Source organism: Nicotiana tabacum, chromosome 18 (genome assembly GCF_000715075.1).
Source record: "Nicotiana tabacum cultivar K326 chromosome 18, ASM71507v2, whole genome shotgun sequence".
Classification (NCBI taxonomy): domain Eukaryota; kingdom Viridiplantae; phylum Streptophyta; class Magnoliopsida; order Solanales; family Solanaceae; genus Nicotiana; species Nicotiana tabacum.
The window spans coordinates 142669496-142683033 of record NC_134097.1 but is presented as its reverse complement, the minus strand read 5'-3'; the positions used below and the strand labels follow the sequence as shown (position 1 = coordinate 142683033).

The 13538-nt window shown below is 41.4% G+C and overlaps 1 protein-coding gene across 1 annotated transcript; it reads left to right on the top strand.

Annotated features, from left to right (window-relative positions):
- The first annotated feature begins 429 nt into the window (after nt 1-429).
- LOC142172747 (uncharacterized) lies at nt 430-2580 on the top strand. The gene is made up of 2 exons (XM_075236419.1): nt 430-1704; nt 2143-2580. The coding sequence occupies exons 1-2, from the start codon at nt 430-432 to the stop codon at nt 2578-2580; spliced, it is 1713 nt and encodes a 570-aa protein (XP_075092520.1).
- The last annotated feature ends 10958 nt before the right edge of the window (nt 2581-13538 follow it).

Sequence of the window (13538 nt, the reverse complement as noted above, 5' to 3'; positions counted from 1 at the left end):
AGGGTCTAAAAAGGATGAGGATCCGCAAAATTTCATTGATGAGGTTCAGAAGATATTTCGAGTGATGCATGCTACAGACACTGAGGCAGTAGAGCTTGCTGCATACCAGCTGAAGGATGTTGCCAACAGTGGTATGAAACATGGGCAGAGTCCCGAGGGGAGGATGCAGATCCTGCGACTTGGAAGGATTTTGCAGATGCGTTCCTTGAGCACTTTCTACCCATTGAGGTCTTGGAAGCTAAGGCTTTGGAGTTTGAGAGACTCAGACAGAATGATATGAGTGTGAATGAGTACTACCTCAAGTTCGTCTCTCTGGCCAAGTATGCTCCAGAAATGGTACGTGAAATGAGGGCCAGAGTTAGGCGGTTTGTGTTGGGGCTCTCAGATGAATTGTTTGCTGATGCTAATATAGCTGCTTAGAATAATGACATGACCATCACTAAGATAGCTGCCTTTGTTCAAGGGAACGAAGACAGGTTGAAGGAAGAAGAGCGGCTACGGAGAGAGAATGAGAGGGAATTCAGCAAAACAGCTAAGTCTGCAGGAAATTTCAACCATGGGGGATCTCAAGCAGGAGGCAATCGCCAGTTTTTCAAAAAATCAAAATCAGGACCTGCTCCATCTTCAGCTAGTACACCGGTTCCGAGGTCGAAGTTTAACAAGAAAAACCAGAATTTCAGAATAGTAGATTCACAGTCACAGGCTAGTGTGGGCTACAGAGTCCCTGATTACCCTATTTGCAACACGTGTGGTAAGAGACACCGAGGGTTGTGTCGTTTGGGCACAAATGGTTGCTTTGGGTGCGGTCAGCAGGGCCACTTCTTGAGGGATTGTCCATCAGCAAAACAGAACAATGGAGGCAATGCAGCTCAGTCCACTAATTCAGCATCCCATCATAACTCTCAGGCCCAACAAGGGCGTGGTGCAACAAAGTCTAATGATGCAGGCGGTGGTCGAAACCGCTTGTATGCACTGGCAGACCGTCAGGATATAGAGGCTCGTGGAGATGTTGTCACAGGTACACTAACAATATTCACTTTTGATGTCTATACTCTTATAGATCCAGGATCCACCCTATCTTATGTAACCCCATATATTGCAAAGAAATTTGGGATAGAACCAGAAAAGTTGTGTGAACCCTTTGAAGTGTCCACTCCAGTTGGAGAATCAGTTATAGCAAGGTATATCTATAAGGGATGTCCAGTTAAAGTGCGTTATCGTCTTACTGTAGCAGACTTAGTAGAATTGGAGATGTTAGACTTCGATGTGATCATGGGCATGGATTGGTTAGAGTCATGTTATGCCAAAGTGGGTTGTAGAACCAAAATAGTAAGTTTTGAGTTTCCCGGTGAACCAGTCTTAGAATGGAAGGGTGATGCAGTAGCACCTAGGGGTAGGTTTATTTCCTATCTTAAAGCCAGAAAGATGATCTCCAAGGGATATATCTATCACCTGGTTCGAGTTAAGGATGCAGATGCTCAGATCCCTACTCTCCAGTCGGTACCAATTGTAAATGAGTTTCCAGAAGTGTTTCCCGAAGATCTCCCTGGAATTCCTCCCTATAGAGAGATTGACTTTGGAATTGATCTACTTCCAGGCACTAAGACAATATCCATTCCGCCTTACAGAATGGCCCCAGCAGAGTTGAAAGAGTTAAAAGTCCAGTTGAAGGACCTACTAGATAAGGGATTTATAAGGCCAAGTGTCTCACCTTGGGGCGCACCGGTCTTGTTTGTCCGAAAGAAGGATGGGTCGTTGCGCATGTGCATTGACTATCGTCAGTTGAATAAAGTCACCATCAAGAACAAGTACCCTCTTCCCAGAATAGATGATTTATTTGATCAACTTCAGGGCGCCCAGTATTATTCCAAGATTGACCTCAGATCGGGATACCATCAGTTGAAGGTTAAGGAAGTTGATATTCCAAAAACAACTTTTAGGACTCAATATGGGCATTTTGAATTCTTGGTAATGTCATTAGGTTTAATGAATGCACCAGCAGCTTTCATGGACCTTATGAATAGGGTCTTCAAGCCTTATCTTGATTTGTTTGTTATCGTGTTTATTGATGACATCTTGATTTATTCCCGTAGCGAGACTGACTATGCCGAACATCTTAGAATTATGTTGCAAACACTGCAGGATCACAAGCTATATGCCAAATTTTCTAAGTGTGAATTCTGGTTAAAATTAGTAGCGTTTTTGGGCCATATCATCTCAGGGGAAGGCGTGAAGGTGGACTCTCAGAAAATAGAGGCAGTGAAGAATTGGCCTAGACCCACCTCAGTATCCGATATAAGAAGTTTCTTGGGCCTAGCAGGATATTATAGGCGTTTTGTAGAGGGATTTTCTTCTATCTCGTCCCCTTTGACTAGATTAACTCAGAAGAAAGTCAAGTTTCAATGGTCGGACGCGTGCGAGAAAAGTTTTGAGGAGTTAAAGAAGAGATTGACTTCAGCTCCAGTCTTGACACTACCAGAAGGAAACGAAGGGTTCGTTGTTTATTGTGATGCTTCAGGGGTTGGTCTGGGGTGTGTACTAATGCAGCACGGTAAAGTCATAGCCTACGCGTCGAGATAGCTCAAGGCTCACGAGAAGAATTATCCGACTCATGACCTTGAATTAGCGGCTGTGGTGTTCGCGCTTAAGATTTAGCGCCATTATTTGTATGGGGTACATGTTGACATTTTTACAAATCACAAGAGTCTTCAGTACATCTTCAAGCAAAGAGAATTAAATCTACGTCAGAGAAGGTGGCTCGAATTACTTAAGGATTATGATGTTGATATCCTCTATCATCCGGGGAAAGCAAATGTTGTAGCCAATGCTCTCAGTCGGCGTTCTATGGGGAGCTTAGCTCATGTTGAGGCAGACAAGCGAACTATGATGAAGGAAGTCCACCGTTTAGCAAATCTAGGAGTTCGACTTTTGGACTCCGAAGATGGTGGCGTTGTTCTCCAGAACAGGGCTGAATCCTCCTTAGTAGCCGAAGTAAAAGAAAAACAGTTCAGTGATCCTTACTTATTGCAGCTGAAGGAAGGAATTCGCAAACACAAGACTATGGCTTTTGAACAAGGGGGAGATGATGGCACTTTAAAATACAGAGGCAGACTATGCGTTCCAGATGTAAATGAGCTTAGAGAGTGGATTATGTCAGAGGCCCACAATTCCAGGCATTCTATTCACCCAGGTTCCACAAAGATGTATCATGATCTTAAGGAGGTTTATTGGTGGAATGATATGAAAAAGAATATAGCAGATTTCGTGGCTAAGTGTCCAAATTGCCAGCAGGTGAAAGTCGAACACCAGAGGCCTGGCGGTTTAACTCAGAATATAGAAATTCCCATTTGGAAATGGGAGATGATAAACATAGACTTCATAACAGGTCTACCTCGCTCGTACCGGAAGCATGATTCGATTTGGGTGATTGTAGACCGACTTACCAAGTCAGCTCACTTCTTGCCAGTGAAGACTATAGATTCGGCCGAGGATTATGCCAAGTTGTATATCAAAGAAATTGTCCGATTGCATAGGACTCCTTTGTCCATTATCTCAGATCGTGGTGCTCAGTTCACAGCAAACTTTTGGAAATCCTTTTAGAAGGGATTGGGCACAAGGGTGAATCTCAGCACCGCTTTTCATCCTCAGACAGATGGCCAGGCGGAACGCACCATTCAGACCCTTGAGGATATGTTCAGGGCATGTGTTATTGAATTTAAAGGTAATTGGGACGATCATCTACCTCTTGTAGAGTTTTCTTATAATAACGGTTATCACTCTAGTATCAAGATGGCACCGTATGAAGCTCTGTATGGGCGAAGGTGTAGATCACCAATTGGTTGGTTCGAAGTCGTAGAAGCGAAGTTGTTAGGACCCGATTTGGTCTATTAGGCCATGGAGAAAGTTAATTTGATACAAAGGCATTTGAAGACAGCTCAAAGTCGCCAAAAGTCCTATTCGGACGTACGACGTAGAGACTTAGAGTTCCAAGTTGATGATTGGGTATTTCTGAAGGTATCGCCCATGAAAGGCGTTATGAGATTTGGAAAGAAGGGAAAACTTAGCCCCCACTATATTGGTCCATATAGAATCCTGCGAAGGATCGGACATGTGGCTTATGAGTTAGAATTGCCACAAGAACTAGCTGTTGTACACCCAGTGTTTCATGTGTCCATGTTGAAGAAAGTCATGGGAGACCCGTCACTTGTGGTTCCTACAGAGATTATAGGGGTTAAGGACAACCTGTCTTATGAGGAAATTCCAGTAGCTATTCTTGATCGACAAATCTGCAAGCTCAGAACTAAGGAAATTGCTTCAGTAAAAGTGCTTTGAAGAAATCAAAAGGTTGAAGACGCTACATGGTAAGCCGAGGAATACATGAAGTCCAGATATCCCCATCTCTTTGAAGAGCAAAAGGAAAATGTGGAAGGTAATTAACCTTTCCATTCAGGTCTTATATTATAATCTCTGTGTCCTACAATATCTACTTAGCTTAGTATTTAGTGATCACGTGCTCGTTCAGTTTGATATACATGTATTCATAATATTTTAGTATTCTCATATCTCCATAACACCCATTTAATGACCATAGATAGCCGTAGTTGCAGCCAGGACCATCATTCGAGGACGAATGACCCCAAGGGGGAGATAATGTAACACCCCATAATTTGAATCAGTTGTGGATGCATTAAATGAGCATTATCATGATGGTAATTGAGTGGTTATGTTAATAAGTGTATAAGTCATATTAGAGGTGAATTGGGGTCTAAGGAGAGGCCTAAGTCTAAGTCAAGTTGGAAAAGTTTCATATTAGACAAATCTGTAAATGAGTGCGCACAAGACCTCACTTTGAACGATCATATCTCCGGTTATATAACGGGTTGTGAGATGAATAACCTATCAAATTAAAGCCCTTTGAGTCTAGTTTCCAAGTCAATAAACTTTTAGTCATTTGGATGTGTATACATAAAGTTATGACCATTTTACTGGGCAGGTGTCACTAGCGCCAAGTCGCGCATTTTTGCTGAGCATTCTGCCTCGTGCGCGAACAATCGCGCGAACAAGTGCGCGAACTCTCGCATCTGGAAAGTTTTAAATACTTTAAAGGCCGGAAATAATAGAAATTGAGTCACTTCTCAAGCTTAGGGTTTCCTCTACACCCCAACTTGACTAAGGCATCCAATTGCACACCTAAGGTGAGTTTTTAAGTGTGTTTTCATGGTGATTTCACCTCTCGATCACTAGTTACAACATGATTTTGATTGGGTTTCATAGGATTTCTTCAAAATCTCAAGAACACCCCAAAAGTTGTCTTTCAAGATTTGGTCTACAAGAGGTAATCCTACACCCTTAGACTTACATATATGGTGTTATTATGGAATTATGAGTATGAATCAAGTATTACAACTTATGGTATGGTGATTGGAAGTCATAAATTCCCAATTTAAATGCATGACCATGGTAGGGAGTTAAAGGTGATTATTTGATAGGATTTGTTGGTTGGGTGTGAATGGATGGTCATACATATGTTGTTGGAAGTTATAAATTTGTTAGGAATGATGGTGGAATGAATTGTTGGTTAATGGTGATAGTTGGATGAACCAACACTATAGTTATGAGGTGTAAATATCTATGCCTTCAAGGTGTTTGATAATATGCCGAAATGGCATAAGTTATGGAATTTATTACTAATATTGGGTTCCATTGGATGTTGTTGTTGTAGATTGAAGGTTCGTAGTAGTGTGGATCATTGTAGTATCACTAAGAGGCAAATTGAGGTATGTAAGGCTAACTCTTTACGTTTGGGAATATCTATGATTCTCCCTACGTCCCATTCATCATGAACATTACTAGTTTCCTCAGAAAGTAATTATGCCTTGGTTCCATGAATAGAAGTAGAACTTATATTCTCTAGATGACATAGTTTCCTGATCATTCGATATTCTATGAGTTTCAGTTATGACAAATCAACTTATTACGAATACTCATCTCAGTTTAATCCTATTCACTATACCAGTATCATGTAAGCTGGTATGGCTCATTATTTCAGTATCACATATTACAGTATGATTCTCAGTTCCTGATTTAAATTCCTGAATGTTGAACACCTGCATTTGGGCCTGAGGCCGCAGTTTATGCTTTATGCATTTTGGACCTGAGGTCGCAGTTATGTATACGTATACTTGGGCCCGAGGCCGCAGTTGTGCACATATATATATATATACATATTGGGCCTGAGGCTGCAGTTTAATGTTCAGATAAACATATATATATATATATCGGGCCTGAGGCCGCAGTTTTAATATTCAGTTAAACAGGTTGTTCATCATTCAAAAAAAAAGGGAGTATTCACATCCTTACTTCCTTGTTCAGTTATCAGTTTATCAGCTAGCAGTTCAGTTTCAGTTTCAGTATTGACAGTTCTTTTGTTCAGCTATTTTACATACCAGTACAATTCAAATGTACTGACGTCCCTTTTGCCCGGGGCCTGTATCTCGCGATGCAGGTAACGATTTGTAGGTTGACGATTCTGCTTGCTAGGACATCTCGTATCAGCTATTGGTGAGCCCCAGTCGGGCCTTATTTCTCTTTTGTTTTAGTCATTCTAGTATTTCAGTTAATAAGGTATACCGGGGAACTTGTTCCGGTAAACAGTTAGCATTTTCAGTATTCTTTAGAGGCTTCGCAGACTATAACCCAGTCAGTCAGATCTTAGCAGGATTTCATGTGTTAGCCTTGTCACACCTCCTTTTTCCGCACCGAGGGGGTGCAATGGAGTTTTTTCCAATTAAAGGACAATCGAAACGGGATTCGTTTATTTATTTCAGAGTCACCACTTGGGAGATTTAGGGTGTCCCAAGTCACCAAATTTAATCCCGAATCGAGGAAAAGGATGACTCTATATTACAGTCTGCATACCATAAATCCGGATAAGGAATTCTGTTAACCCGGGAGAAGGTGTTAGGCATTCCCGAGTTCCGTGGTTCTAGCACGGTCGCTCAACTGTTATATTCGGCTTAATTATTTGCTTTTATGCAAATGTGAACTTATGTGTCAATTTTATCTTTTAACCGCTTTTATCATTTAATGTTATTTTTATCAAGAATTGCAATATCGTGGAAAACACACCTCGAACCACGTTACAATCAATGTACCCGTGGTTAGAGCTATGTTTCAACTCTGTTGAGATTGGGATTTGGGTCATATAAATGTGCACCCGAGTTTAGGAAGATAACGTTATTAAATACGCGCCTAAAGCAACTAGCGTATTGTTATGTTGGGAAAAGGCCGTGAAATTCGCTAAACGGCCTGTCCCGAATTCTAAGTATTTTAATATATACATTTGGAGGGCCCCGCAGCTTGTGCATTTTTGTTTGTCGAGGCTCGTCTCATTTATTATTAAAAGAATTTGCAACGTCATGGAAATGCATCTCGGACCATGCCATAATCAATATACCCGTGATTAGAGACACATTTCGATTCCGTTGAGATTTGGACTTGAGTCACATAAATGTGCACCCGAGTTTAAGGAGATAATATTATTAAATACGCGCCTAAAGCAACTAGCGTATTGTTATGTTGGGAAAAGGCCGTGAAATTCGCTAAACGGCCTGTCCCGAATTCTAAATATTTTAATATATACATTTGGAGGGCCCCGCAGCTTGTGCATTTTTTATTTGTCGAGGCTCATCTCGTCTTTATTTTTAAAGGATATCCTATAGCGGCTATGTTATCTTGTCGCATTTGTTTCTACTAATTGAAAGTAAAATGATCCTACTCAATTACATGCTTGCAGGTTTTTATAACAGAATTCCGAATGCCTTTACAGAATGAGAAGACATGGCCATGCACATGGGCAGCTAATCGGACATTATGGGCCCAAACCCAACCCATACGGTATCGGTTGGGCCTGGGCCACTGCCTTTCTGATGAAAGCCTGCTGAGTTCGTTCGATTCGGGCTCGACCTTCGTGAGGTTGAGAAGTGCAGGCTTGCGCTGTTTGTTTTTAAAGCAATGGTTTGCCAATTATAAGGAGGCAATTTATCAAAAGGAAATGAAATCAACTAACATGGATAGTTTGATGCAGTTAAGGACATGCTAAACATAATTAGATAAAGTCTAAGATACAACCTACTGCATTGGGAATACTTTTATCTATCAGCCTACTTATACAAACTAAATATTCAATCACCATACATTGATATCTACCGGGCATGCAGGCTACCTTACATGATCCAAACAAGAATGTAAACTATTATACATTACATGATGTTCAATATAACAGTCTATGTATGAAATAAACATCTTCAGATCTTCTCTTTTGTATTCATGCTCAACTTTCAAGTTACATTGACACTATTAATCGTGTACCTGGTATAGGAAAGCAAAAGAAGAATGAGAATGATCAGCTGAGTAGTATACAACAACACAGCAACAGCAGGTAAGCAGCATTCAACAATCAACAGCAAACAAGCAGCAACAAACGTCACCAATAGTCCACAGATAAACAGCAGCAGTCTCAACAACAAGGGAAACCCAACAGTTGGTCGAGCAACAATCAAACAATCCCAGAAATAGAATGATGAAACAAACAGAAAGCCAGAGTACTCAATGTAACAGCACCAGCAGTTCGACAAACACAAACAGCTCGGCAAATAACCCACAAACAATTAGCAAAGACAGCTTGGCCAACTTGAACTCCTAAGCAGTTTTCAGACAGTGTTTGGTTACAATATTCTGAAAATTTCTTTATGTTTCTTTCTTTTTCTGAAAACTAAAAGTCCATCCCCTTTTAAGTTCTGAAACAGTTATAAGCCAACAACCCAGTGCAGTCAAGCTGTCTGGATCCTGCCAATTGCAATCTGCCCATACCCCTTAGCTTCCCATGCCTAGAGGCATTTTTCTTGGTAAACTTAATCATCCCCCCATGCTTTGTCCTATTGCTCTAATCAAGAGTTATGGGTTTAAAGTATTCATTTAATTCCCATGCTCTTGTGTTTTGTTCCCCATTAATAGTATTTTAATTGACACTTGACAGCTTCTTTAATCCTGAACACTTAGTCAGTTTCTTCCCCCCAACCAAAACTATCCCACATACCCTTGATCATTGCTGTCTTGCCCCACCCTTTCATTCTATTGTATTTGTCAATCTACCAGTTCGAAACCCCCCTCCCACAGCTAACAAACCAACCTACAATCAGTCCAACACAAGCATTTAACAAAACCAGCCAGTAAGAGTTAGGTCGTTTGTTATTTGATGCTGTGAAACTAACGACAACATGTGTCGAGTCGACTTTGCGAGTTATAATGTATACTAACTAATCGATGATCGACTGAACTCAAAACCGAACAAATGAGTGATTCAGGCATTTTTCCGAACAACGATGGAACTTTACGACACTTAATTATTTGACGACGTTACTCAAATCGACTATACGAACTAATATACGTAACAATTAATCGACAAACAACACAGACTAAACAAGGCACCAATTTATTTCAACACTCGGGGCATTTAACACGGAGTTTATGAAACTTAACTGGTCGACAACATCAGTCGAAGCGAACAAACATCTTATAACACTCATTTAACATTTAAGAAAAGAAATCGACTAAACAAAAAGGGTCTTTTGAAGATGGGGAGAACTGACAGAAAATAATCAAAAGATTCAGAACAAATATACGAACATATGCACAAACAAAAGGAAAGAAAAGAAGATTACACCGGGAACTTACCTCAACACGAAACAGGTTTGGTTTTTTTAGGGTTCTTGAACTCAGATTTGGGATTCGACAAGTTCTGCTTGCATTTGACCGGAACCAAAGCTGATTAAGGCCTGAGGGACGTTAGGGGATTGACTAGGGTGAATATGGGGTGGTTTGGTATAGATCTAGGTTTGGTCTCGGATCTTCGAATGAAGATTCGAGACGTTCGGGGAAGATTCGAGGTAAGCTGAGTGTGGATTTGGAGAGGGGGGTCATGGTGGTTCAGGGGTGTTAGACTCATGGCCAACGGCACCGTTGCCGCCGGCTTTCAGGCGAAGGGGTGGGGTGGCGGCTAGGGTTTGGGTGTTAGGGTTGGTCAGGGAGACGATGAAGCCGGGGGGTGTTTTGGATAGGGGGCGGGGTAACCAAGTTGGGCTTTATATATGATTTTGAGGTTTAGATCCTGGCCGTCGGATCATGTGAGATCAAGGGCCAGGATCTACTCATTGAAGAGAGACGACATCGTTCGGGGGCTGATGGTGGGTTGAGACCGGGTAGGGGATTGGATCGGGTCAAATTTGACAGGCCTAAGGGAAGGCCTGGATCCGTTGGATCAAGGGGTTGGACGGCTCAGATCAATTGCCTAAGACGGCGTCGTTTGGGTTAAATGAGTGGCCCGATCGGGACCGTTTATTTGAATCAAATCAACGGCTCAACACAGGGACGCTGATACGGCGTCGTTTGGGACGTACCCGGGCAGCCTGTGCTTGGACTGGACATGTGTCCTGGTTTTGGGCTTGATTTTGATTCATTTCTTGGCCCAAACTAATTTCATCACTCTTTTCTTTTTGTTTTCTAATTTTGAAGAAAAATAAAAATAAAAAAAATGAAATTAAAACCACAATTAATTTAATCACTTAACACAATTATCACACACATATAAAAATATTTGAAGTAGGTTAAATCACAACCTAGAATAAAAGATGCATATATATTTTTTGTGAATTTTCTTTTAATGACCGAATTATGGTTTAATTACCATGGCATACATATTTTGTATTTTGTTCGATAAGATTAAATGAAAAATGGACAGAACCACAAATGACTAACAGCACACGTCACGGAAAATCGAAAAATTGTACAGCGAGGTCATTTGTCACTATTTTTTGTTTTCTTTTGGAGTGATTGTCCGTGAAGCAAAAATCACGTGCTTACAAGCCTTGTCGGCTACTTGTTTATACTTGTAGATCTTTTAGTATTTTCCGCATCTATGATATTTCAGTCAGACTCTTTAGTAGATTATAATGTTTTATATTTATCTCTAGCTCATAGTTACACCACATGTTGATTCAGCCAGCCAGTTGGTTCGCTCGGTCACATGTAGTCAGGCACCGAGTGTCGTGTTACGTCTAGGCCCAGGTTCGGGGAATGACATGACTCCTCCCGGGGAGGAAAAGGAAAACAAGTTAAACTCACTCCCCGACCTAAACTGAAAACAAGGAAACAAATTGTTATAGATGACCAATCGGGGAGTGAGTACGTACCCTCTCAAGACCTCTCTTCTGATTCAGGGCCAGCTCATGCAGTCCCAGTTTCACATACTGCCCAAGCCCCACAACGTGTACCGTCTGAGTCATCTGATGGCTCAGTAGCAGGCAGCGGTGAATACTCCACCTCCCCCACAGCTTCAGTATCTGGGGAGAGTGCAGAGGGTGGGACTAATAGTGATAATGAGGTACCGAACAGTGGTGTGCCCTAGGTTGGGGGTGTTGAACGAACTAGAAAACCTGAAGTTTGGGAAGATCGATTTGTCAGACAGGTGGCATTCCATATGTTTAGAGAATGGTGGCCGTCACGGAAGTTGATTCTTAAGAGAAGATTCATTGACAAAGACCTTCTACCCCTATACCCCAATGTGCATAGACAGTTTCAGGCTCGAGCAGGTTGGGAGTTCTTTAAAGATAATTGTTTGAAGGCAAATGAGCATATGGTCAAGGAATTTTATAGCAATGTGGCCCATATCTTGAAGGTCACTAAGGTGACCAAGGTGAGAAACAAAAATGTGGTATTCACTGGGAGGGAACTGAATGAATACTTGGGGTTCATTGATGAAGATGAGTCCCTTTACAATGAAAAGTTAGCAATGGGCGAGGAGGTTCGTCGATGGTTAGCTTCATACCTGGCAATCCCTTGGGACTTGCTATTCGGGGATGCAGCCCCAGCAGCAGCACCAGTGCCACAGCAGGAGCAGGAGCAGGCACCCAGGCCTCCAAGGAAGAAGAGGAAGCTCCCCAGTTCAGTTGGTGCAGTTATTGAGCTAGCAAACCCACATGAGACCCCCTCCAGTGATGCACATATCATCCAGCCGGTCCAGGAGCAGGCCCTAGTCCCAGCAGCTGAGCAGCAGGAGATCGGGAACCAGCCTGAGGTTCCCGTAAATACAGAGGACTTGGGGACCACTGATGATCCCATGCAGACAGACCAAGCCTAGGGAGCTCCTATATCCTTTACTTTGTTTTTGATGCTTATTTGATAGTTGGCATTGAGGACAATGCCAGCTTTTATTCGTGGGGGTGCGCCCTACTTTTATCTGGATGACTGTATATATAGATTCTTAGTTTATGTTTTTGTTGATATTTTTTATTTTGGGTTGTATATAACTTTACATTTTTGTATGTATTCATCCCCGTTGTATATTCTACTCCCCTATTGTATATATTCATTCTATTTTCTATTTTCGGAAAAAAAATCGTTTTTAGCTTTGTAGTTAGGCTCGCAGCCTCTTGTTTTGTTTCTGACGCCTCCAATAAGCCCTTGGTTTTCTTAATGCCACGGTTCTTTCCAAGGGTGGAGTATTGTGCGAACTGGGTGGCTCTTCCCAATGATAGATGGCGTGACTACCTTCTTAAGGGTTTGAGTCTGTTTGTTTGATTTTTCTTTTATTTTTGATAGTTGTAGTTAAAGGTACCTCAAGCAAAGCTTCACTTGGGCCTAGCACATTTGCCTTTGATCCCATGGTGAAAGACATAATGTTGTGTTCAGGATGGTGAAAGTCGTGGCTTTGAGACTCTTGCGTTGACCAAACAATCATCATGTGGTAATTTTGGACCATTATGTGCTTAAATCATAAGTAAGTTTGTTGTGGGCCCTCGACTCGATGTCTTTAGCAATTCCCTAGCGTGTGTGGTGAGGAATCGAAATATGAGTCCAAGTCCCGAGTCAATGGTCTAGAACTTGCCCTGAATGTTTGTTGAGGTGAAATCTTAGGTGAAATTTGACTTGAGAAATGATTATAGGCTCTCCTTGATCCAAATGTTAAATTGAACAATTCCATAGCCTACCAATGAGATGATCCCCAGTTAACCCTTTTGAGCCTTAAACCTTTTTCTTTCAAGAACCAATGCTACAAGCCTATACCCGTTCTAAATGATTACCCTCTCTTGGAACCCAAATCTTCCCTTGAGTAATGACAAAAATCTAAGTTTGGGGGGAGAGACAAGAAAGGAAGCAAAGCAGTAAGGTACAAAAGAAAGAAAAGAAGGCAATGAAAAAGTAAGAAAAGAAAAAGGACAAAAAGAAAGTCCCATGTGAACAAGAATAAAAAGGGATTTAAGGAAAACAAAAGTGAAAAAGATGTGGAAAAAGTAGAAAAAGGAGAAATGTTTTTTGAATTGTACAAGAAAGAGTGACAATGTGTCTCTCTAACCCCTTGTGAAGAAGTGAAATACTCAAAAGAGTCAAGAGAGTTGTGCCAAAATGAATCAAAAAAAGTGCTTAAGGGAAGATTGAACCCATTTAAATAAAAATATGTCCTACCCTTACCTAAAAGCCTT